This window comes from Chelonoidis abingdonii, chromosome 13 (assembly GCF_003597395.2).
Source record: "Chelonoidis abingdonii isolate Lonesome George chromosome 13, CheloAbing_2.0, whole genome shotgun sequence".
Taxonomy (NCBI): Eukaryota; Metazoa; Chordata; order Testudines; family Testudinidae; genus Chelonoidis; species Chelonoidis abingdonii.
This window is the reverse complement of record NC_133781.1, coordinates 17,146,596-17,169,417: the sequence shown is the minus strand read 5'-3', so window position 1 is coordinate 17,169,417 and position 22,822 is coordinate 17,146,596. Positions and strand designations below refer to the sequence as shown.

General features: G+C 48.7%; 1 protein-coding gene across 4 annotated transcripts in view; it reads right to left on the bottom strand.

Annotated features, from left to right (window-relative positions):
- Nucleotides 1-22,822, bottom strand: part of EVPL (envoplakin) — a 57,753-nt gene that overhangs the window by 14,568 nt on the left and 20,363 nt on the right. For all 4 annotated transcript variants that reach the window (XM_032792866.2, XM_032792863.2, XM_032792865.2 and 1 more), the window contains 14 exons: nt 18,965-19,064; nt 18,423-18,577; nt 16,299-16,422; nt 15,106-15,231; nt 13,945-13,983; nt 12,957-13,118; nt 12,082-12,189; nt 9,437-9,532; nt 6,477-6,602; nt 4,549-4,695; nt 3,687-3,841; nt 2,159-2,256; nt 980-1,161; nt 211-389 (listed from right to left, as the gene is read on the bottom strand). In XM_032792866.2, the coding sequence (XP_032648757.1) occupies nt 211-389; nt 980-1,161; nt 2,159-2,256; nt 3,687-3,841; nt 4,549-4,695; nt 6,477-6,602; nt 9,437-9,532; nt 12,082-12,189; nt 12,957-13,118; nt 13,945-13,983; nt 15,106-15,231; nt 16,299-16,422; nt 18,423-18,577; nt 18,965-19,064 (1,797 nt within the window). The remainder of the gene's footprint in view (nt 1-210; nt 390-979; nt 1,162-2,158; nt 2,257-3,686; nt 3,842-4,548; nt 4,696-6,476; nt 6,603-9,436; nt 9,533-12,081; nt 12,190-12,956; nt 13,119-13,944; nt 13,984-15,105; nt 15,232-16,298; nt 16,423-18,422; nt 18,578-18,964; nt 19,065-22,822) is intronic.

Here is a 22,822-nt window from a genome sequence, read left to right as displayed (position 1 = left end):
TCAAATTCAAAGTGCAACATTTCACATGGTTTTGATTTAAAAACAAAGACCATTTATTTATGCATTTGTACAGAAGAGTCAAATCTGAGGTTCCTCATAAATTGCTCAGGACAGAACACAACACATTTGTGAGCAGAACTCTGTAAGACCTCGCTGAGCAGTTTCATACAGCTCTGCTCTTACCAATCTAGGGTTACGGTCTCCACTTACTTCTCATCATACAGGCTGGACAGCATCTTGACATCATTATACTTGTTCTTGACGTTGTTCAGAGTCACGGGGAGCTGAGAGGCGGTGGTGCTGGTGGATTTCTTGGACAGGAAGGCCTCACACTCCTTCTGCAGGGCTTCCTTATCTGCCCCAATGCCCTGAAGTTTCTTTGTGGTTCCCTAACACAGCAACAGAAATTCCCAGAGTCACTGAACACACAGAAGCTCAGTGTTAAGACGATGCGATACAGTGGCACCTGCCGGGAGGCCTTGGCAGAGCTAGGCTGGGAACATGTATCCATGGCACAGGGTGGACCATAGCCAGAAAGGGGAGAAAACCAACAGTTTGAGTTCACCCAGGGCAGGACAAAGACCTGCAGCAGAAGACATAATCAGCACTGAACAGACACTGAACCAGGTCTAAGCCCAAAGGAGTGGAGAGAACCGCAGGGTTTATGCTGAGAGCGGATTTGTCTCCTCAGGTCACCTCCCTTAAGGACCATTCCTAAAGTACAGGGAACATCACTGGTTCAGCACTGGAAGTGCCCGTATTTCCCCGAGTCAGACCTGCACTGTTACCACCTCAGTAGATCTCTTTCCGAGTGCTGAAGCCAGCAGATGTCTCTGCAGCAGCAGCAGCAAAGCTCTCTCCTTTTCTCTTTGGAGCCGCAGGGGCTAACGCCTGCATGTTTTCTGTCAGTTCAATTCTGCTCCAACTATTGGAGCCAGCTACCATGATCAACCCATTCTCTGTGCTCCTCAGCTCTCACCTCCTGGTCCTTAATCCTTTTTTGAAGGTCCTCGGTTGGGGCACTGTGGCTTACTGGGGACCTCACCCGGCTAAAAATTTCCTTCTCCACTTGGACCAAGTCCCTGCCAATCTTATTCAGCTTAGAGAGGAGCTGGTCAGCTTGAGGGTCATCCTGGGCAACGGCGGGACTTCTGATTGGTGCTGGAATGACAAATTGATATCGAATCAGTGCACTGTCCCATCCGCATCACACTCTGGGTATCTTAACCTTTCTCCCTGGATCTCTGATATACAGGCCTGGCTGCTTGGCCCTCAGCTACCCTTTCATTGAGACACCACCTGTACGCATCTGCTTCAAATGGATTATGCTGGAGTGAGGTGTGCTGTATTTAATCCATCATGTGGGTTTGGACACAGATTATGAGACCAGGACTGAGAGTCTGGGTCAGAGCTTTCCACTCCACCTTGCAGTGCCTCCTACATGCAGAAAACTCGGCGCTGCAGGGGGCTGATGGCTCAGATCCGCAAAGGGCTGTTCCACGGCCAGCAAAGTAACTTGTCTGGGTAAGAGAGTTGTTGACCATGTTTGTTTTTTTGCTGCATGACTTGTCCTTCTGCAACCTTCTGATCCATCAGTTGCCCTGGCCGTTAGCTGACGGAGTGTGCTGATGGAAAAGAGCTGGGGAAGCCAATTTTCAAATGTGGACACAGCAAGAGTGTGGGAAGGGTTGGTCATGAAAGGCCTCAGTACCGGGACTCAGCCCTTCTGCAGCACCTTCCACTCAAGGATCTCAAAACACTCGGCAGACGCTGCAGAGGCCACACGTCTCCCTTGTGTGGAGATTTTAAAAGAGCAGCACAGAGGCAAAGTGACTTGCTGTGGGCCACCCAGAGAGTCTGTGGCAGGACCAGGACTAGAACTCAGAGATCCCAATATCCAGTCCTCTCCTCTAAGCACTAGACAGACTGCATCCACGTGCCAATGTCTACTTGTGCTTTGGCATGCCCACGAGTGCCCACAGGTAGGCATCCTGCTGAGACACCCAAGCTTAAAAGCTGAGCCTACAGCATTCACTGGATTGTTAGCTTTTGCCAACTCGGCAAGTTTCAGTAAAGTCAAACAAAATGAGACCAGTGATCTGACTTTGCGGGGTAGGTTTTTATGTTATGCTAGAGAGCAGTTAATAACCTGACGTACCCTGCTGGCTGGACTTAACTTGCTCCTTCTGGCTGTTTTTCAGGGAGTTCTGAACTGTCGCTCTCTTCTGCTTCACTGTGTTCAGTTCACCTTCCAGCCTACAAGCAAAAGAAGGGAGCATCACTCCCAGCACAGGAGCCAATAGGAACAGAAACTAGCCTGCATAAAATCTGCTTACATACCTGCCTGGGAGTTCCTGAACCAGAAATGGGCCTCACCTGAGCACAGTGCAGTTACCCGTTCCAGGGAAAGTGTCGCTTAATTACCGTTGAGCAGGTCTAACTGGAAGTCTAACTGCTCCCAGTGCTGACACTGTTACCCCCTGACATCTGGAAATGGCAAATTGTTCTTACAAAATCAGAGTTGTGCCTTCAGGGGAGAAGTGGGAATGGGTGCAAAAACCAGGGATTGTTGAAAAGTGACTTTGCAAAGAGCAATTTGCCGGGACTTTTGTAGGCCCTGGACTAATTCCTGATACTAAACACTGTTCTTAAGCACTGTCATCCCTAGTCTTGTGTAGATGGCCTCAAAGGGGTATCATTCAGAACAGTAGGACCATGCTACTGGAAAGCCATACAAACGAGTGACTGGTTTACAGGTCTGGGGCATAGGAAGGGTAGTAAATGTCCCTGAAGGTGTAGGTAAAACAAGTTGCTAGAGGTTCCTCTGCAGGGGAAAATACATCTTACAGGGCACCGGGGGGCAGTCATTGTGCAGCGTTATCAAGATACATGATGCAAGACAATGTGTTGCAGAATTTTAAAAATCAAACATTTTTTACTGCATGTGAAATTCACAAGCACCAAGGAGGGACAGGAATTATTTCAGGTGGTTCTAGTGGTAGGCAATGGGGAGGAATGAAATAAAGGCTGTGGGTACCATTTTCAAAAGTGCTTAAATCTCTTGGGTATTGTCTAAACTCACAAGTTGCATTGACTTAATGAAATCTGTTTAGAAAGATTTAGAAACTGAGTTAGTTAAATCAGTGCAGTCCCCTTACGTGAACACTCTTAAATTGGCTTAAGAGTGTTGATTTAGCTTCATATTAGCTTAGTTTAAGAGGGTAGGGAATTAACTTAAACTTAAACAATACAAGGCACTCTTACACTGATTTCAAAATGTCCACACAAGGGAGCAGTGAGGATTTAACTAAATCAGATTCTAAGCTGATTTAGTCAAATTGGTGCAGCTTGTGTGTTGAGACAAGATGCAAGACAGAGAAATTTAGGCTGAATGTCATGAAAACTCCTTGACAGTGAGGTTTGTGGACTGTGGAATACCTGCCTCAAGGGAAGTGGTAGAAACCTCATTGCTTGGGGCATTTAAAACTGGACAAAGCGCTAGAATAATGTATAATAGGGAACAATCTTGCAGTGACAGGGAGAAAAAGTAGGTGGCCTAGAGTTTCTTTTCCACGTCTTTGCTGAAGCACAGTAAAGTTAACTCCCGACCTAAATGAATACATATAAAGACTGGAGCGAGGGTGCATTCAAACTGCGCTCCGGTTCACACTCCACTGCATGCTCACTTGGTAGCTCTGCCGATGGCCTCTGGGTCTGGAGGAGGTATGAAGAAGCAAGCAGCAGGAGCTGTCTTTGTCACCCCAGTGCTGCTCTGCACCACCCAGTTCTCCAGGTTGCTGTTGTCTTTCAGAGTGTACTTCTCACCTTGGCTGAGCTGCACCTGGAAGGAACAGAGAAAGGATTCGAGTCCCTAGCTCTGACTCCCAAGCTGCATTTTCAGGGCTGCCGGGTAACAGAGCAGACTTTCCGAAGTCTCCTAATGAGACCAAACATGTTGCATTCATCGGGGATTTGTGGTCTGACTGTCTTCAAGATGCTCCTGTCTCATCTAGGAAACTGAGCTGCTCCACATTATCCCCTGGGAGACCAGTGTGGTTAGTTGGTATGAAGACATAAATCAGCATATACACACATCCATGGAACAGCAGACACCTGGGCACTGAGGTATGCATTCCTCACTGAAAATGCATCAACAGGTGGGCCTACATTTCCCGCCAGGTAGGAGGGTGTTCAGATTAAGAATTGGCTCAAGATCCTCTGAATAGGCTCCCTACATTCAAAAAAGGATCATCAACTCTAGGGCTAAAAAGGGGAGCAGCAAACGAAGCCAACCCATGGCACAAGGAAGACAAAAGTTGCCAGGGTTGTCAATAGGCATTTCTCAATTGCTTTGATGGACTTGAGAAAATGGGGATGTTTGGTTTTAAACTACAGGTCATTTTCTCCAGTGAAGACAAACCAAGGGGAATGGTTCCTAATGCCACAGTGCGGGGCACATTGGAAATTCAAAAGCAGACGACGCTGGGAATGTGTCCCAAAGAGGAAACCAATACCACCACTCTCCAAAGAGAAAGAACCTTCCCTTACATCACCAGAGGCCCAGTCACAGACGGTGTCCAGGGCAAGTGGCTGGGAGGGGCAGGTTCTGCGCAGTTTCAGAGGGCTGATCTCTGGGCTCTTCCTCTTCAGCTCAGCGATGCTTTTTTCGGCTTGTTTCACAGTCTTCTCCTCATTCTAAATAAAGAGAAGAGGCAGAGATTCCTACCAGGCTAGCACTTGGGTGAATAATGCTGCTTAGAGACAGCCTGGCATCAAGAGTCTCGTGTTTTGGACCGAGAGGCGGGGGGTACTTTGGGGTTATTCATTTGTAGAGCAGAAAGCCTGTGGGGAGAGAGCTGCACCAGAACAGATTCAGAAGCATGACAAGAACTTCCACCTATTCACCAAACCCATTTCTCTTTTGTTCCCATCTTTGTTTTTCTCCTCTACTGTATTTCCTGCTCTCTTCCAGCTCAGGCCAGTTCTATGTTTACAAGGATGGCCTGGCCAAATTCCAGTGTGGGTGATAATATCCTGTCCCCTGAAATCTCCCTTTGGGGAATGGGCTGAAGAAATTACTCTTCTGAAAATGGGTGCAGAATGGCTGCCACATTCAGCCCTAGAAACAGCTGCATTTCAGTAGCAGGAGCAATCCTGTGTACACACTCTGCAAAGAGCCCTGGATGGTGTAGGGTTAGGGTGACCAGATGTTCTGATTTTATAGGAACAGTCCTGATATTTGGGGCTTTTTCTTCTATAGGCGCCTATTACTTCCCACCCCGTCTTGATTTTTCACACTTGCTATCTGGTCACCCTATGGGTGGTGAAAGGAACTATACACACGTAATAATATTATGCTTAATAATTTGTCCATTTTCTTCTTTCTCCCTCCCATTTTTCCTCTCCATTCTCTCTCATCCTCTTGTTTTCAAACTTTCTCTTCTCACATACATTTTGCCCTGTAATGTACAAGGGGGTTATGCATAGGGCTGGCCAAAGAACAATAATTCCATTTTGCAATAACTTTTGAGGTTTCAGAATTTGTTTTTATTCTGCATTGGAAGAAACCTGAGACCTTAGGAAAGTGACCCATAAATAGCCAGATGGCGAGGGCACTCACTGGGTATGCAAGAATCCCAAGTTCAAGTCCCTGCACTGTTTTATTCAGGACTTGAACGTGGGTGAGTGCCCTGACCACTGGGTTATTGGCTATTCAGGGGCTGTTGTGCTCGCTCTCTGGTTTTGACCAGAAATTCCAGCCTGGATCTGAGAAACCTTGCTGAGGAACATTTCATTTAAATTGGTGTTTTCATGAAAAGTTTCAGGTTTGACAAACTGGCATTTTCTGATGAGAAAAAAAAAAGTTGTGTCAAAAAAATCAGCTCTAGTTATGAGGGCTTCTCTCATCCCCCCACAGCAGCCCATTGTTCAGAAACAGGCCCATCTTCCCCCACCCTTATCCAAGTGAACAGTGTCACGTGGGATAGAAAGGATAGCAGAAGACAGGGCTGTTCACTCCCAGCTGGACAAGAGTTACCCAAGGCAGGCTGGGCATGTTCAGTGAGGTCTCCATGGCCCTTCCTGTTAATGCATAGAGTCTTCTAAAGGCACCTTCACCGCTTTTCCTCATCCTCTGATAGGGATTTTGGTGCTTTCCTCCTATGGGGAGTGTCTCTACAAACTACCAGCTGTCACAACCCCTCTACAGGGACCGCTTCCCACCAGGTCAGCCAGGGCGCTCTCTAGCACCCTAACAGCTTCAGTTCAGGGGCTGCATGAGAGTGACTGAGGGCAGAACGTTGCCCCAGGTATTTAACTCCTTAATATACAGCCCATGACAATCCTTTTTTTGGAGGGTGGGGGGCTTTGCTCACAATTTATACTTGGCGATAATCCTAGAAAGGTGTCATAGTGTCCAGTCTGCGAGTGAGACACAAGATGCCGCTGGGCTGTATTAGCCCCCTAGAGGGCCTCACCTCCAGCTGGTGCAGTAAATCAGACACCACCCCGGGACTGTCTTTGTTGAACTTGCTGTATTTTGTATCCAGGTCCGAGTTCAGCTTCTTCAGTGTCTGGCTCACAGTGTCAGCATCCTCCTGGAACTGAAGACACAAGCCAAAGGATAGTCAGAAGATTCTGGGAGACCATGAAGGCTGGGCATCAGCACCTCTGTACTCATTAAGTGAGTCCTACATTGATCCTCAAACCTGAACCCAACCCATAACTCCATTTAACTTAATCATGACAGCTAAATCACCCTGATCTGCTGACCTCGTCATCCTTGTTGAACATGCATCATCTACTGAGGGCTGCTACACCAGCCAGAGTGACCCTGATTGATAGTGTTGCACCAGGCACCATGTCGTGAAGTTCCCAGCAAATCTGTGAATCTCTGGTGTGACCCTACAGGTGGCGCCAGGTCAGGTCAGGGCATGCAGCCCTTCCTGAATCAATGGAGCGTTTGAGAGCATTGAGCGCTGGGCAGTTTTTGTCCATTGTGGTGAGATGGCTGAAGAGCCTGCACTGCCACTTTTGAACATCATGAGCGACTGCGAGATCTTTGCGAGATCATGACGACATTTCATACAAAGTCAGGTCACTTTATGCTCAGGCTTCAGCACTGACAGCACATATGGAATCCCTCTAGCCACTCCAATTAACAATTCAAATTAATTACTTGTCCATTACTACCCTCATGCTAATCAACCTCTCCCTGATCACAGAAATATCAACCCTACATATTATCCACCTTTGGCATAGTCTAATCAGCCACTTCCTTGTAATCCTAACTACCTGGCTCCATCAACAAAGCTTAAATCAACAGTGAAGACTCCTCTGCTTTCTGAAGCCAAACCTAAGCTGGGTACAGATCCTTCAGCAGATACTAGTGGAGCACAGATGGGCAGGGTACTAGGCACCTCTGTACTCACATCCTACACACCACTGCAATGATATCTGCACAAAATATGCCTTGTGAGGTATCTCTAAAAACTAACAACACATGGTCAGTAATATCATTGTGAAATGTACGTGCCGATACTGCATGTGGAATTATGGCTACTCAGTGATCTTTTGCTTTTAAGGCTGTGACTAAAAGCTGTTTAAACTAGGCATGTCCGGGGGGCAGGAGGTGTTAGATAAGCTGGTTTTCCCAAGACAAAGGAAAGAGGCCAACACCTCAAACCAGGTGTGGCCAAATTCAATAAGTTTTTTTTTATCAAAGGCTGCAGGAGGAGAACATTTACATTGTAAAATTGCAACCAAAACCATCACATTGGAACACACCAGGGGACGCTTTAATCAAAATGGAATTCCCCCTCCCCCCCAGGAGACTGAATCAATCTGAGTCTTGATACAAAGGCAGACTGAGCTATAAGGCAGACAAAAGATCTTGGATTATCCTTCCCCTGAGGCGCCGTGGACTCTGTGGGGATTCTGGCTAAAAAGCTAGCCACCTATTACTGGAAAAAGAAAACTGGTGAATAAACTGCCTTGAGCAAAGTCTGTATGTTATTAAGCTAGGTCTTTGCCTTAGAAAGCACATTTTTACCTATTGTTTGTTCCCTTTCTAGCTTTGCTCCTTAGACTTGGTATCACTTAAAGTAATCTATGACTTTTGTTTAATGAACTTGTTTTACACTTACTACAGACCAGTTGAGTGCTGTGTTGGAAAGGAAGGGTGTATTGACCTCACTGAACTTAATAAACTATAATGTGCTGATTCTTTAAAAGACACCGAACTTAATATCTTCTGTGAACACAGAGTGATAGGGGCTGTGCATTGCAGAGAAATATCCCTGATGAGCTTGGGGCTGGACTTCCCTGATTGTTGCCTGCTAGGCGTAGGCGCCAACTCGAGGGGGAAAAAAAAGTCGGTGCTCAGCACCCACCAGCCACCCACTGATCAGCTGTTTGGAAGGTCTCGCTGATCAGCTCCTCCTCCACCCCCAGCGCCTCCCACCCGCCGCCGATCAGCTGTTCAGCAGCGGGTGGCAGGTGCTGTACAGGGCTGGCTTTAGGAAGTGTGGGGCCCAATTCAAACAGTTTCGACGGGGCCCCGGCAGAGATGACTTAAAAAAACAACAAAAAACAAGAAAAAACCCACGTGGGGCTTGTACTCACCGGGCGGTGCTCCGAGTCTTTGGCGGCGGGTCCTTCACTCACTCCAGGTCTTCAGTGGCACTGAAAGACCCGCCGCTGAAGACCCGGAGCAAGCGAAGTACCCACCGTGGAAGTGCTGCCGAAGACCCAGAGTGCTGCCAGGTGAGTAGAAATTAAAAAGGAGCCTCTAGCCAGGGAAGGGATTCACTCTGGGTGCGGGGTGCTCTTAGGCACGGGGCCTGATTCGGGGGAATTGGTGGAATAGGCCTAAAGCCGGCCCTGGTGCTGGAGGGGGAAGGAGAGGAGCAGGGGTGGGAAGAGGTGGAGTGAGGGCAGGGTGGGGGAGAGGCCTCGAAGGAGGGGTGGAGCAAGGGTGGAGCAGAATGAGGGTGGGACCTGGGGGCGGAGCAGGGGTGGGGCACCCCTGGGGAAAGCTGAAAATCGGTGCCTGTGTTGCTAGGCGAAGTTTGGGCAGGGAGAGTTTGAGGAGTTGGCTGTTAAGCAGACAGGCTGGCGTAGCAGGGAGCTGATCTCCAGCAAATCTCTCTTGCTGAGGCAGAGAGGTAACACAGTGGCTCACACCTCTGCGTAGCCCCAGCAGCGCATTCCAGTGGGATGTCAAACTTTGACCCAAACCAGATGGAAGCCAGGGCTCCCCATACTTTCGCATTGTCCAGCAGACCCACGGCATGACCTGGAGTCCAGGGCCAATGGGGACTGAGCCTGCTTGCCCCCGTGGCAGAGTGTGATCCCCACTCGATGACAAATTTTGCATCCACCCTTGCAAAAAGTTCCCTGTGGCAAGTCGCTGTGCCCTCTGCTGGACTCGTTTTACCTTCTTGTAGCTCTCCACGCTCTTCAGCTGACTCTCCTGGCAGATGCAGAGGTTGAGAAAATTCTGCCACTCGTTCCTCAAGGCTTCCTGGTGAGCCTGCAGTGGGACAGAAGCAGTTCTAACATATGTCCTTCTAGTTTTAACTTCCCCAACTCTTGTGTTTCCTCTCTGCATCTCCTCAAGTCCCAGAGGTCACAGCAGCAGCTAGCAACTGCTGCTGAGCCCTGAGAGAGACGGCAGGCAAAGAACATTCAGAGCTGTAGCATGATCCTGCAAGAGACAGTGAACATCCACCTGACATTTTTAGGCCCCTGTTTCTAAAGGGGTCTCAACTCTGACTCGAGTATTGTGGGTGCAGATTTGCATCCATATTTAATTGCAGGTACATAACCGTACCTGCAGCATTGAGGTCATCCCTTCAAATGAGCGTCATCTCTAGTGCTCGAGGGCATTACTTCTCTCAGGACTGGCTGATGGCTGAGAGCATCGTATTTATATGATTCCCCATGGGATGCAAGCAGTCTGTATTGCGCTCAGATTCCCATTGGTTTGGAACAGTCTGTCAATACTCTCAGCCCCGGAGGAGATGCTGTGATGCAAGTGCTGAATGATGCAAATGGAGGGAGGAAAAGGGATTTCCATGAGGGGAAGATGGCAGCTCTAATGGAAGGGTGAGAGGTCAAGAGGACCTTGTGACCCCACTTCAACCAGCTTAGCAACTCTTGTTTCCCTGATCCATGGAGCAGGGAAAGGACTTCCTCTTCTCTTGTGGCCTTGACTGAGTTCAGATGGGGGAGGCTGAAACCCAGATTCGGTTACCTGGTATCCACACCATAGAAAATAAGGCCTTTTTCACCTTTTCAAGATGGACTTGTTTTTTTTACAGACTGTCTCTCTTATGCTGAAAAACTCAACCCTTAGACTGCAGCAGATCCAGCTTTTATAAAAAGAGTCTTCCAGAGTCGGCCAGGACTGCGTTCTCAGTCGCAGAGCCACAGGAAAAACCTGCTCCATAAAAAACAAAACCAACCCCCCAGACCATACCAGACTGGTGCAACAGGTCTGTTCCCTTCCCTTGCTCTGGAAGGGAGCAGCTGCTGAGACAGCATTCGTGACTGAAGGCTGACTATCCCCGATTTAGCCTTTTAAACAGATTGACTTTCTGCTGCATTTGATCTTTCAGAGTGCTGGAAAACATATGGCCCAATGCAGCCAGGAGAATGTTTGGGGCCCCAAATCAGCAATGGTGGTGCAATTTACACAGCAGGTGTGAGCTGGTCAGAGAGCACGTGTGTGTGGAAGTGGCACTGACGGGTGACTTGCATTGACTTGTTACAGTGAGAGTGCAATACTGGTGTAACTGACACGCTGAGGAGACAGACAGACGGTATGTAGCAGGTAGAGTGACAGATAGAAGGGGTGGATGATAAAGCAGCTCCTCACATGATTTAACTCATACTAACAAGGCTAAAATCAGCCCTGGTGTAAGCAGGTGCAGCTCCCTTTGACTTTAAGGCAAGTTAAATCAACTTGGTACTCTGTAGGGATCAAATTCAGACCCTTGTGTAAGCAAGGGTAACTCCCACTGAAAACAATGGGGGCTGAGCCTGCTTACCCTGGGGGTGAATTTGATCCTCACCAGCTGACAAGCTGGTGTAAGTTACACTCACTTTGCACACAGGATATTTCCCTTCTTCAAATGCTCACTTGACAGGGCCTCAACAAGCAGGAATCTGATCTAGGGTCTGTCTATACAGCAACAATGGTGCACGGGCTAGCCTCCCTGAGCCAGCCTGAATTCACCTAGTGTGAGAAACAATAGCAGTGAAGTATCAGAGGGGTAGCTGTGTTAGTCTTAATCTGTAAAAAGCAACAGAGAGTCCTGTGGCACTTATAGACTAACCTTAGTCTATAAGGTGCCACAGGACTCTTTGTTGCTAATAGGAGTGAAGACAGCACAGCGTGGGCTTCAGAGCAGGCTAGCAAGAAATTAATGGGCAACAGGTTTAAAACAAATAAAAAAAAGTTCTTTACACAGCATACAGTCAACTCATGGAACTCCTTACCTGAGCAGGTTGTGAAGGCTAGGACTATAACAGCGTTTAAAAGAGAACTGGATAAATTCATGGAGGTTAAGTCCATTAATAGCTATTAGCCAGGATGGGTAAGGAATGGTGTCCGTAGCCTCTGTTTGTCAGAGGGTGGGGATGGATGGCAGGAGAGATCACTTGATCATTACATGTTAGGTTCACTCCCTCTGGGCATCTGGCATTGGCCACTGTCGGTAGACAGGATACTGGGCTGGATGACCATTTGGTCTGACCCAGTACAGCCGTTCTTATGTTCTTATGTACCCAGACTCTTTGCTGAGCTTATACTACCCAGGCTGAAGCTGCACTAGCTGGATTCAGGCTAGCTCAGGCTGGCTAGCCCGTGCACAGCTTTTGTTGTGTAGACAGACCTTTGACTGGGGCCTGGAGAACATACTCTGCAAAATCAACTCTTCCTTCAGTGGGGCTTGTATCAAAGGGACTCGCTCTGAACTACCTAACTCCTTGGTGCATGACTTTGGAGCCAGTGTCTGGAGGCCAGCTTGGTATGGTAGGGTGGGGGAAGGAAAGCAGGCTCCAACCTGGGTCCCCTACCTGTATGGGCTCCACAGCTGGGTGCTTCAGTTCAATCATCCTGTCTCCGTCATCCTGGAGCTGGTTCACATACTCCTCCTGGTTAAGCAGCTCATTAGCCTTGAAGTTCTGCAGGAGAAGTGAAGGGATTTAAATGCCTGGGTCACAGTCAGGCTGCCCGAGTCAGGGTGGCAGAGAAATGGTAGCCAGGGTGCGAAATAGCGGTCACCTGGTTCATATGAAAGCACAAGCATGCAGCGGAAAGAGAAGAACAAGTGATGTGTAAAAGCCGGTGGGAGGCTGGAGACAGCCATGCATGGGGCTGGCTGAGACGAAGCAGAGGTGTGTTTGTCCTAAGTAGATTTTCATTCCCAGGTTCTCTGTGACGTGGTGTTGCTTTTGGGTTAGTAGCTAATTAGCAGGCTAGCTGTACCAGGAGGGGAGAGGTCAGTAAAGAGAGTCCTCCTCCAACTTGAAAGGAGGAGGATTTTGCTAAACATTACAGACACAGGACTGCCCAGAGGATTAAGGGGGCCTGGGGTCTTCGGTAACAGGGGGTCCCCACTTTGGGGGTAGTTCGGTGGCGAGGGGGTCCTTCCACTCCGGGACACGCTGCTGAATTGCTGCCGAAGACCCGGCACTTCAGCGGTGGGTCCCAGGGCGGAAGGACCCCCTGCCTCTGAATTGCCATCGGAGACCCAGAGTGGAAGAAGTTCCGGGGGCCCGGGCCCCGCGAGAGTTTTCCAGGGCCCCCAAAGTGAGTAAAGGACCCCGCTCCAGGGGCCTCGAAAAACTCTCGTGGGGGCCCCTGCAGGGCCTGGGGCAAATTGCCCCCTCCTGGTGGCCCTGTAGAGACACCCCATCTTCGGATGCAGAGAGGCCTGCAGAGCATTTACCTCATACTCCCGGCGCACGCCCGCCGGGTCAGCCATTTGGTCGCTCCAGTCCTGCTTCAGGATTTTGTTCTGCTGGTCCTTGAGGTAACCCAGCTCCTTGGTGCAGCCTTGCAGGTGGTTGTACAGACTGCCCAGGCTCTGCCCTCGCCAGATGGACGCTTTCTGCCAATTCATATCAAAGAGAGGAGACGTCAGCAGCTGGACTGAGAAGGGTCCAGTCCCTTCCCCCCTTGGTTATTGTTCATCTGTTAACAGATCCCCAGAGGCCTTTTCAAACAGCTGCCTCTCACCGGTTCTTATCTGATGTAATTTTCATTCCCTCTTCCCTCATTCTTTTCAAAACAGGATGTTTTTGTCATACCAGAATCTGAAGCCAGGTTGAAGCTTCAGGGGAGGCTGAGAAATGTTCCCACCGTGGGGTATATTTGCCCTGTTTGTCCTTCCTTTGTTTTACCTAGGGAGGACAGTTGCAAATTCCTCTCCCCTGCCTGCTTATTCCCCATTTGGACTCCTAATCAGAAACAGGCTTACGCTGCAAAATTTGGATCTGGATATTGAACACCCCAAGGTCTAGGGGTGTTTGGATCCAGGGGTTTGGTCCTCCAGATTCCCAAACCATGCCCAGAATCCCCTGCTTGTGGCAATTTAATCCTCTCCAGAGAAATGGATTGTGGGGTCACAAACAGGACAAGGGTTTGATTCTCCTCACGTGCACTGGCCTAGTGCTTCTGAATCCAATGACACTGCTCTTGATTTGCCCCAGAGAGAGGGGAAAATCAGGCCCTATGATGTTAAGAAGCTACACAAAGTGGCTTCTGCTTCCAGGCTCTGCTGTGTTCCCTCCCTGCCCATGGGAAATGGGTCACCGAAACGGCACCGACCGACCCACCATTTGGAATATCCAGAGAACCAGCCCAAGCTGATTCCCCGAACACTGACACAAAACAACAAATCTTGCTAGGCACATCACACTGAGCAAGACCCTTACCAGCAAATCCTTGTACTGGCTCTTTAAATCTGCTGCATTCTGCGATGTTATCCAGCCCCCGTCAAAGGAAGAGGGAAAACAGTGCGGTCAGTAAACGTGCAGGTTTGATAAACATTTGCACATGCATTTGCAAACTGCTCAAGAACCGTCCCAGAGCCATTGTGCAGAGTACACAGACTGGCTTCCAGCCGAGGCAGCTTTCCTGCTGCCTCCGCCAAATGAAAACCTTCTTCTAGCTCTCCTGGTAGAGCTGTTCCAGGCCTAGTCTCGGCTGCGTTACCTGCTGTTCAGGACAAATGGAGCAAACCCAGATGCTACATGGATCATGCCACTGTCTGGGTCAATCGGCTTCAGTGGTTGGCTACCGGTTAGCACATGCTGACCATCAGCACTTCTACTGCACTTTATAGGCCTTAATTAAACCTTGTCTCAGCAGAGTGCTGTTATTCATACTTCACTAATGGGGAAGCTCAGCTGAGGCGTGAAGTGATTTGCACAAAGTCACACAGACAGGCATTTCTGGCTCCCAGGCCTGTGCTCAGAACAACAGACTGCACCCCTCTCTCACAAAATATCCTGCACACAGTTACCAGAACCCATTGCTTCCATAGGAATCTCTGATAATGGAGCAGTGTTATCTCTCAACCAGGGGTGCCTATTCATGGGCTCACAGGGCTCAGAAGAGACAACAAAGGCCAAAACGTTGACTGGAGAGAGGCTTGACTTTCTGAAGGCCAACAATAAACAAAGCTAAAAAACAAAACAAAACAAAACAAAACACCAACCAAACAAAAAAAACCCCTTCTTCATCGTGATATTCAACACACGGTGGCCACTTGACAATTCAAATATTCTGGAGCAATATATTAGTGAGACCCACTCCAGGTTCCAGGCAAGGATTTTGAACCAGACCTGGCCCCAAAGAATCCACTCCAGGTTTTGCACTGGGCCCAACAGGACTGTGGGAGTGTAGTCAGTGCCATATACTAACTTGTGCAGTAAAGATGTGATCAGTAGCCCTGTGCGTGGCCGTGAATGCAAGAATGAAGCCGACAATGACAATGGAGACGGTGGACCCCTGGAATTACCACCAGGATTGGGTGTAGGGCTCCCAGCGTCATGAGTGGAGATGGGGTAGAAGATGGAGGGGGGGTAGCTTACCGGGCTGTGGAGGTTCTTGATCTGGAGGCCGTAGGCTTCTATCTCTTTCTGGAGGATGTTGTGCTCTGCTATTTGCTTCTCCAACTCTGGCATGGTGGGGCCATATTGTCCCGCGGTGACTTGCTTCTACATGCAAACGAGCTGTGTGGTGAGCATGTGTTTTCCTCTAGGAGACAGACCACACCCCTCCCTAATTTCCTACCGCCAGAGACTAGTGCAAAAGGTTCCGTTGGGAACTTTCCACTGCAGTTTGGTGCTAGGAATAGGAAACTGGCCAGTACCCTCACTCCTCCCTTCAAATGGGAAGAGAACATGTGGCCAATTTCTAAGCATGTTTGGTTTCTTTTATCCCTTTCAGCTATTTGTCCACATGCATAGAGGGCAAAGAAGATATTCAACCCTATTGCCCAACAGTGGGTGGGTCAACACAGCAGTTAAAAACCCACAGCTGGCCTGTGCCAGCTGACTCTGGCTCGCAGGGCTTGGGCTAAGGAGCTATTCAGCTGCAGCGTAGCTCTGGCTGAGGCTGGAGCCTGCGAGGTGGGAGGGTCCCAGAGCTGGGGCTGGAGCCTGAACCCCTGTGTCTATACCGCAGTTAAACAGCTCCTTCGCCCACACCCCTTAGCCCAAGTCAGCTGGCACGAGCCAGCCACGGGTGTCTAATTGCAGTGTAGACATACCTAGTGGGCTATGAACCTGAACTGATATGGTTGTGCTTCACTCTACAAACAGGGCTTGGGGGTGATGAAAGGCGAGTGCCATCTGCTACTAGGACATTTGCAAATTAGTCTAAGTGAACTCAAGTGCGGGTGGTACACACACCCGGGCATCACAATCTAGCAAAGGTCACAATATGCACCAAGGGCATCACACACATGCTAGTTATGAGGCAGCCTGCTCACCCACTAACAGGATCAGCATGGTAAATCACCACTGAATACTCATCAGAATGGAAGAGTATCTCCCATCACATGGGATGTTAGAAAAAACCACCAGTACCATTCCCCACCCCCGGAGGGAGTCAGACTAGACAGCTGTGGCTAATCTGAAGGGAGAGGGCAGTGGCTGGCAGGTGTGTATAGAATCTCAGACACGTTAACGGCCTTGTTTTGCTTGCTGATATATGAGTGCTGGCATCGACGTTCCCAGACCATGATTCTGCTTCAAAAAGCAGCTGGAACTGCTGCTTTTACCTGCTTCTGGTCTAGAATTTTGGCCCAGTCCAGCTTAGAGCCCCCTTCAGGAATGTTACATTTTTCATAGAGATCTCGATATTCAGCACATTGATGTGTCACACGATCATGGAGCTGCTTGATGCTGTACGGGAGGGAGGGAGGAAAGAGATGCACATCTCATTGCCAATTCGCTGTGGTGACTACAACAGAATGCTGGGTAAAATCCTGGCCCCACAGAAGTCAAAGGGAGTTTTGTGGAGCCAGGATTTCCCCCAGAGAACCTAGCATGTTCTGCTTTCCCCTCTTGACCCACTAACTATCCTTGTGGTGCATGGCACATGCCGAGATACTCTCTGGCTAGGGGGTTTCTTTCCTGAGCTCAGCCGGAGGGGGAGCATGGGAGTGGAGCACAGGCATTGATGCTTGCACAGAGCTCAGTAGGGGCACTTTATTCTGTCCTGAGAAGGAAAATTACATCACTCCAAAATGTAAGGAGTAAAGAATCAGAGGGGTAGCCATGTTAGTCTGGATCTGTAAAAGCAGCAGAGAATCCTGTGGCACCTTATAGACTAACAGACATTTTAGAGCATGAGCTTTCGTGGGTGAAGACCCACTTTGTCAGATGCATGTAGTGGAAATTTCCAGGGGCAGGTATATATATGCTCATGCTCTAAAACGTCTGTTAGTCTACAAGGTGCCACAGGATTCTTTGCTGCTTTTAACGAGTAAAGAGTATTTTTCCTTTCAGATTTTCATTCTAGAGAGGTGGAGAGGGCAGCAATAAAAATTATTGCTCACATAAGCAATGGTGCTTCAGGCTGTTTTGCTGCTATACTATATAGCTTTAACCCACGGTGCCCTTTTCCAGGGCTCAGATCTGTGCTGTGGTAGGGAAACAGCCCTCCCACTGGCTTTACTGGGGTTTTTTTGAGAAGCAGGGTAGCTATGAATACGCTGCACTTTCGTCAGTGCGGCCAGCGCTTTGTCAGTGGGAGATGCTCTCTCCCACCGACAAAGTCACTGCCCCTCATTGGGGGTGGTTTTATTTTGTCGGTGAGAGCTCTCTCCCACCAAAAGAGCCGCTACACTGCGTACCTTACCGCGGCACTGCCGTAGCGGCACAACTGTAAGATAATCAGTGTAGACATAGCCTTAGTGGCCAGTGCACTGGTCTGGAACTCAGGAGACCTAGTTTCTATTCCTGGCTCTGCCATTGACTTTTCAGGGTAACTTTTGGCAAGTCACTTTGCCTCCTTGTGCCTTCCCTTGTAAAATGGGGAGACCCTTCGCAAAGTGCTTTGAGATCTATGAATGCACAGTGCTATGAGGTATTAACACTAACACAATATCGTATGCCAGGTGGTGATTTTTCAGCTTTGTTGCTGGTTTGCTGTATGCCTGGATACTGGAGGCTCAGAAATGTTCCCTTTTAGGTGCTATTTGTTCACATACACTCACATTTGCACGTGCAATTACCGCAGTAGCAGTGTGTGCACATGGCCCGTTTGTGTGCATACAGGGGGATTGGGATGTCTAAATACCTATGGCCCTGCATACATAACATAGATGTGGATATCAGGTGGCACTTCTGAGAATGTGCCCCATGATATTTTATCTTTTGTTCCGCCAACGTTTAATCGAAACCTGTTGCATTAGAGAGTGGAGAACAACAAGAACCTTCAGGTACCACATGAGACAGCAACAATGCTTGGAGCTTATACACAACTTTCCATGTTCAAAGACCTTTATAAACATTTACTATTCAGTCCTTGCAAAATCCCTCGAGGGTGGGGGTGGGAGTGGGAGTGTATTATTCACAGTTTATCAATGGGGAAACTGAGGCAGAGAAGGTAAGTGACCAAGGTCACAGAGAGTCACATAAGGGCTTTGGGGCAGGGACTGTCTTTTGGTTCTGAGTTTGTACAGCACCTAGCACAGTGGGATCCTGGTCAGTGACTGGAGTTCCCAGGTGTTACTGGAATCAAAATAATAAATATTAATAATTATTGGAGGTAGGACTGGACCCTGACTGCTTTGCTCAGCTCACTAAGTCACTCAATTAAGAATACTTCAGACTCCTGGTCATCCCAGCCTTGTGCCCAGCCAGGGGAGAGCAGCATGAGACACGCATTCTCCACTCACTCTTTTTCTATTTCGATGGCTTGGGGATGCTTCAGCCTCTTTGCTTTATCCACATCCAGGAAGAGGTCCTTCAGCAGAGTCTCGGCTTCCTTCAGGTTTTTTGCGTTCTCCTGCTGGAACTCAAAAGCCTTGTTCTTCTGGTAGTTACTTATGTCCTGTCATCCAAAGAGAACAGCCACAAAGCCCCCCCGCAGCCAAATCCCAGGATTACTTTGCAATCAAGAGATCTAGGTCAGAACATTGATATAAGGTGTAATCTCTCCGAACGCCTGGTTTTCACAGGCTCACCTAGTGAGTCTACCCTATCATCTAGGTCCCTCTTTTATCTGCAAGTGATCCAGGCTCAAGTCATCCATGAAGGCATTGCCTAGATGCCATGACTGATGCATAACGCAAGCACCTGCACAACTGTCATTGGTACTGCATTTTGTGGCATCTCGCTGGCTCGCTACACATGGCCAAATGCTGATGTCCTTACTTCCCCACTAGCACCTTTGTCTCATGCCCACATTGTCACCTCCTGCTCTTTGCCCAGCAATTACCTGCTTGAGCTTGGACTGTGTTTCCAGAATGTCCTTTTCCACCTGGTCGGCATTCTTCTGCATGCGGGAAACGAGAATGGCCAGCTCATTGATCGAGGACCTGAAGGGAAGTAGAAACAAGCAGATGGATAAATGCAAACTACCCTCGCAGAGGTGGGTCTCACTCACTACCTGGAGCCCTTGTAAACAGCCACACAGATGTTGGTTCATCAGGCCTGTTACCATCTGGTTCTCACAGGTGTCAGGAAACTGAGGTCTACAAGGCAGCAATGGGGAGCAGCCCATGCAGTCCCAGGTTTAGTTCAACATTGCACATGAACCGTCTTGTTCCATTTTCCTCCTCTGTTATCTCTTTTGAATGCTTTTTGCACAAAGTGCTGCTGGTGTGTTTTACAGCAGCTCTTGGTCCGGTGAGATTCAGACTCTTGGAGTTGGAAAGTTAACAATCCCATAAATTCGCGCTTCTGGGACAAGCAAGGCCCCTGCCATTTCCCTGGATTCTTGCTAGGCCAGTTGCAATCTCCTACACATGTCACATCACCAGCTGTGGTAAAGCCACCTTTTGGATCCTTGTGCACCATTCGCCACTGCACCACTCCAGCGGATGGAACCCAGCTGTTTCCAGTGCAGTTCCACCAGTGTATAACTGGAGTCATGCTGCAGTGAACCCGGTCGCTTGTGTCTGTAGCCAGCCCTCCCTGCTGGGCTTCCTTCAGATTGTCGCACACGATAAGCAGATTTCACTGCCATCCGATTTCCATTTATTACTTTCACATTCCCTATCCCATAATGTTTAATGTGAAAACCCTGGGAATGCACTCAGGCATTGTTACCTTTGCATTATTCAATGCCCTCACATGGTACTGTATGGTACCCATCCAGGCACAGCGAGCTCTGCAGCCCTTGGCAAGCCAATAAATGCCTGTCCCGCCCAGTCCTGCAGTCATCCACAGTTACTGAATATTTTGCTGCTTCTGATAGTTTCTGCCCTAGGTGAACACTTGCGTCACCTCCAGGGTAGAGATAGCGCCACCGATAAGCAGAGAGCTGCACCGTGAATACACAGATGTGCACTTACAGAAACATACAAGAGTCAAGTGTCAGATGTACAAACACAAGCTTTGTTCAGAGACACACCTACATCTTTGTGCACTTATGTGCTAGTTGCACATACACGGGGCCAAAACTGGCAGTGATGTGAATGGTGATGTCAATTATATGTCAGCTTATGGTCAGAAAATAGGACTCCAGAACCATAAGCAGCAGAGATCTGGCACTCAGTGGGCACTGAAAATGAATCTAACTTTCACTCAAAGAAATGGAATGTTTGTTGTAGTTGGTAAAACAACTAAGAGGACAGCACAAGTCAAATTAGGGGGCAACTTCTTAAGGGCTGGGGATGGTTCAATCTGCATAAAGCCTCGTATAGGGGTAGGGGTGCAAAGACACACACAAATGAGTAGCATGGGGAAAGTTTGGCCCCATAGATGTACGTTACATTTCTTGGCTAGTTCCATCTGTTTACTGGCTAACTTACACCCAACATGTAATACACCTCATCAATGAATCTGGACCAAGAACTTGTCTAGATGGCAGTCGGTATCAAGCAGAGTGCCCCAAGGGTTGGTTCTGGGGCCGGTTTTGTTCAATATCTTCATTAATGATCTGGAGGATGGCGTGGACTGCACCCTCAGCAAGTTTGCAGATGACACTAAACTGGGAGGAGTGGTAGATGTGCTGGAGGGTAGGGATAGCATACAAAGGGACCTAGACAAATTAGAGGATTGGGCCAAAAGAAATCTGATGAGGTTCAACAAGGGTAAGTGCAGAGTCCTGCACTTCGGACAGAAGAATCCCATTCACTGTTACAGACTAGGGACCGAATGGCTAGGCAGCAGTTCTGCAGAAAAGGACCTAGGGGTTACAGTGGGAGAGAAGCTGGACATGAGTCAACAGTGTGCCCCTGTTGTCAAGAAGGCTAACGGCATTTTGGGCTGTATCAGTAGGGGCATTGCCAGCAGATCGAGGGATGTGATCATTCCCCTATAGTCGACATTGGTGAGGCCTTATCTGGAGTACTGTGTCCAGTTTTGGGCCCCATACTACAAGGAGGATGTGGAAAAATTGGAAAGAATCCAGCGGAGGGAAACAAAAATGATTAGGGGGCTGGATCATATGAGGAGAGGCTGAGGGAACTGGGGTTGTTTAGTCTGCAGAAGAGAAGAATGAGGAGGGATTTGATAGCTGCTTTCAACTACCTGAAGGGAGGTTCCAAAGAGGATGGAGCTAGGCTGTTCTCAGTGGTGGCAGATGACAGAACAAGGAGTAATGCTCTCAAGTTGCAATGGGGGAGGTTTAGGTTCGATATTAGGAAAAACTTTTTCACTAGGAGGGTGGTGAAGCACTGGAATGGGTTACCTAGGGAAGTGGTGAAATCTCCTTCCTTAGAGGTTTTTAAAGGTCAGGCTTGACAAAGCCCTGGCTGGGATGATTTAGTTGGGGTTTGGTCCTGCTTTGAGCAAGGTGTTAGACTAGATGACCTCCTGAGGTCCTTTCTAATCCTGATATTCTATGATTCTTTTGTGGGAGTTGTACCTGCTTACACCAGAGCTGCATTCGGCCCAAAGGTGACACAAAAACATAACAGAAACTTACTTCCAGCTAACTAGACTCATTCAGACGTGCACCTAGGCCAATACACAGAAACATACATTGCAGCTGTCAGAGATGTGGATCTGTCTGAGAAGCAACATGCACTAACTTGCATTGGACACCTACACACATACAGCGACAGATATGCACTCACAATCAGCCAGAGGCACACACTCATTCATATGCTCAGACACGCCCATCATTACTGAAACTATAAATCAATGAATACAGGATTAGAACAAGAAAGCTGCCTGCCTGGGAGGGGTCCCACACTTTCATTTAAGTGCTCCACAGAGCTACAGCTATGAGCCCACTCTGAGATGCCTTTCTAACTCATGCTCAGTTCACACCAGCTTTCTTATTTCTCACTCAGTCTGTTTGCTTCACCTCTTCTTTTTATTTCTCAAGAGTGTGGCATAGGCTGCGGTTTTCAGCATCGGCCTGAGAATCAGCAGCTCCTGATTCCCTCAATGGTTTTGAGCAAGAGTCACGGCACCTCTGTGCCTCAGTTTCCCCCTCTGTTAGAGGGGGGGAAATGAGCCTGAGCTGGCTCACCGGGGGATTGTGAAGACTAGTGTGTGCAAAGCTCTTGGAAAGCTGTAAAGTGGTGTTATTCTCTGTGTAATTCAGCTCCACTTCCCAGGTGGGAAGTGCACTTTGTCACGCAGATCTCACCACCATGTGAGACACATGCGCACAGAGAATACATGCACAGCGTGTCTGTGGTAGCGAGATTCGTGGGATAAATTGCAGAACCCTGGGATAAATTGTGGAAGGTGCAGCAGTGGGCCTGTCCTGTGCACCTGGCTTGACAGTAGGGGCTGAGGGGGACTTTAGAGGAGCAACCAGCCAGGAGCCTGTCCCTGTTTCTTGCTTACTCAGTGCATGTACCCACCAGGCTGTTTTTTCATTTTTCAGTCCATTACACAAGATCCTCAGTCTTCACTGACACCCCTGGCAGCTCTCCTTCTCTGGAATGAGGAGGAGCTCCGAGAGCAAACACTTGAGCACCACCCAGGATTCCTGCCCTGGCTCTCTGCTCAGGGAGGGGACCATGACTCACTTGTCTTGCTGCATGCCAAGACGGCGCAGTGAATGAATTCACTTGTTCCAAGTTCTGCTTTTGCATTTCTAAGCCAGCTGAAATGGGCAGGGGAAAGTCACCCTTGTCCTTCAGAATAATAGCTCTCGAGATGGGCCTGGGCT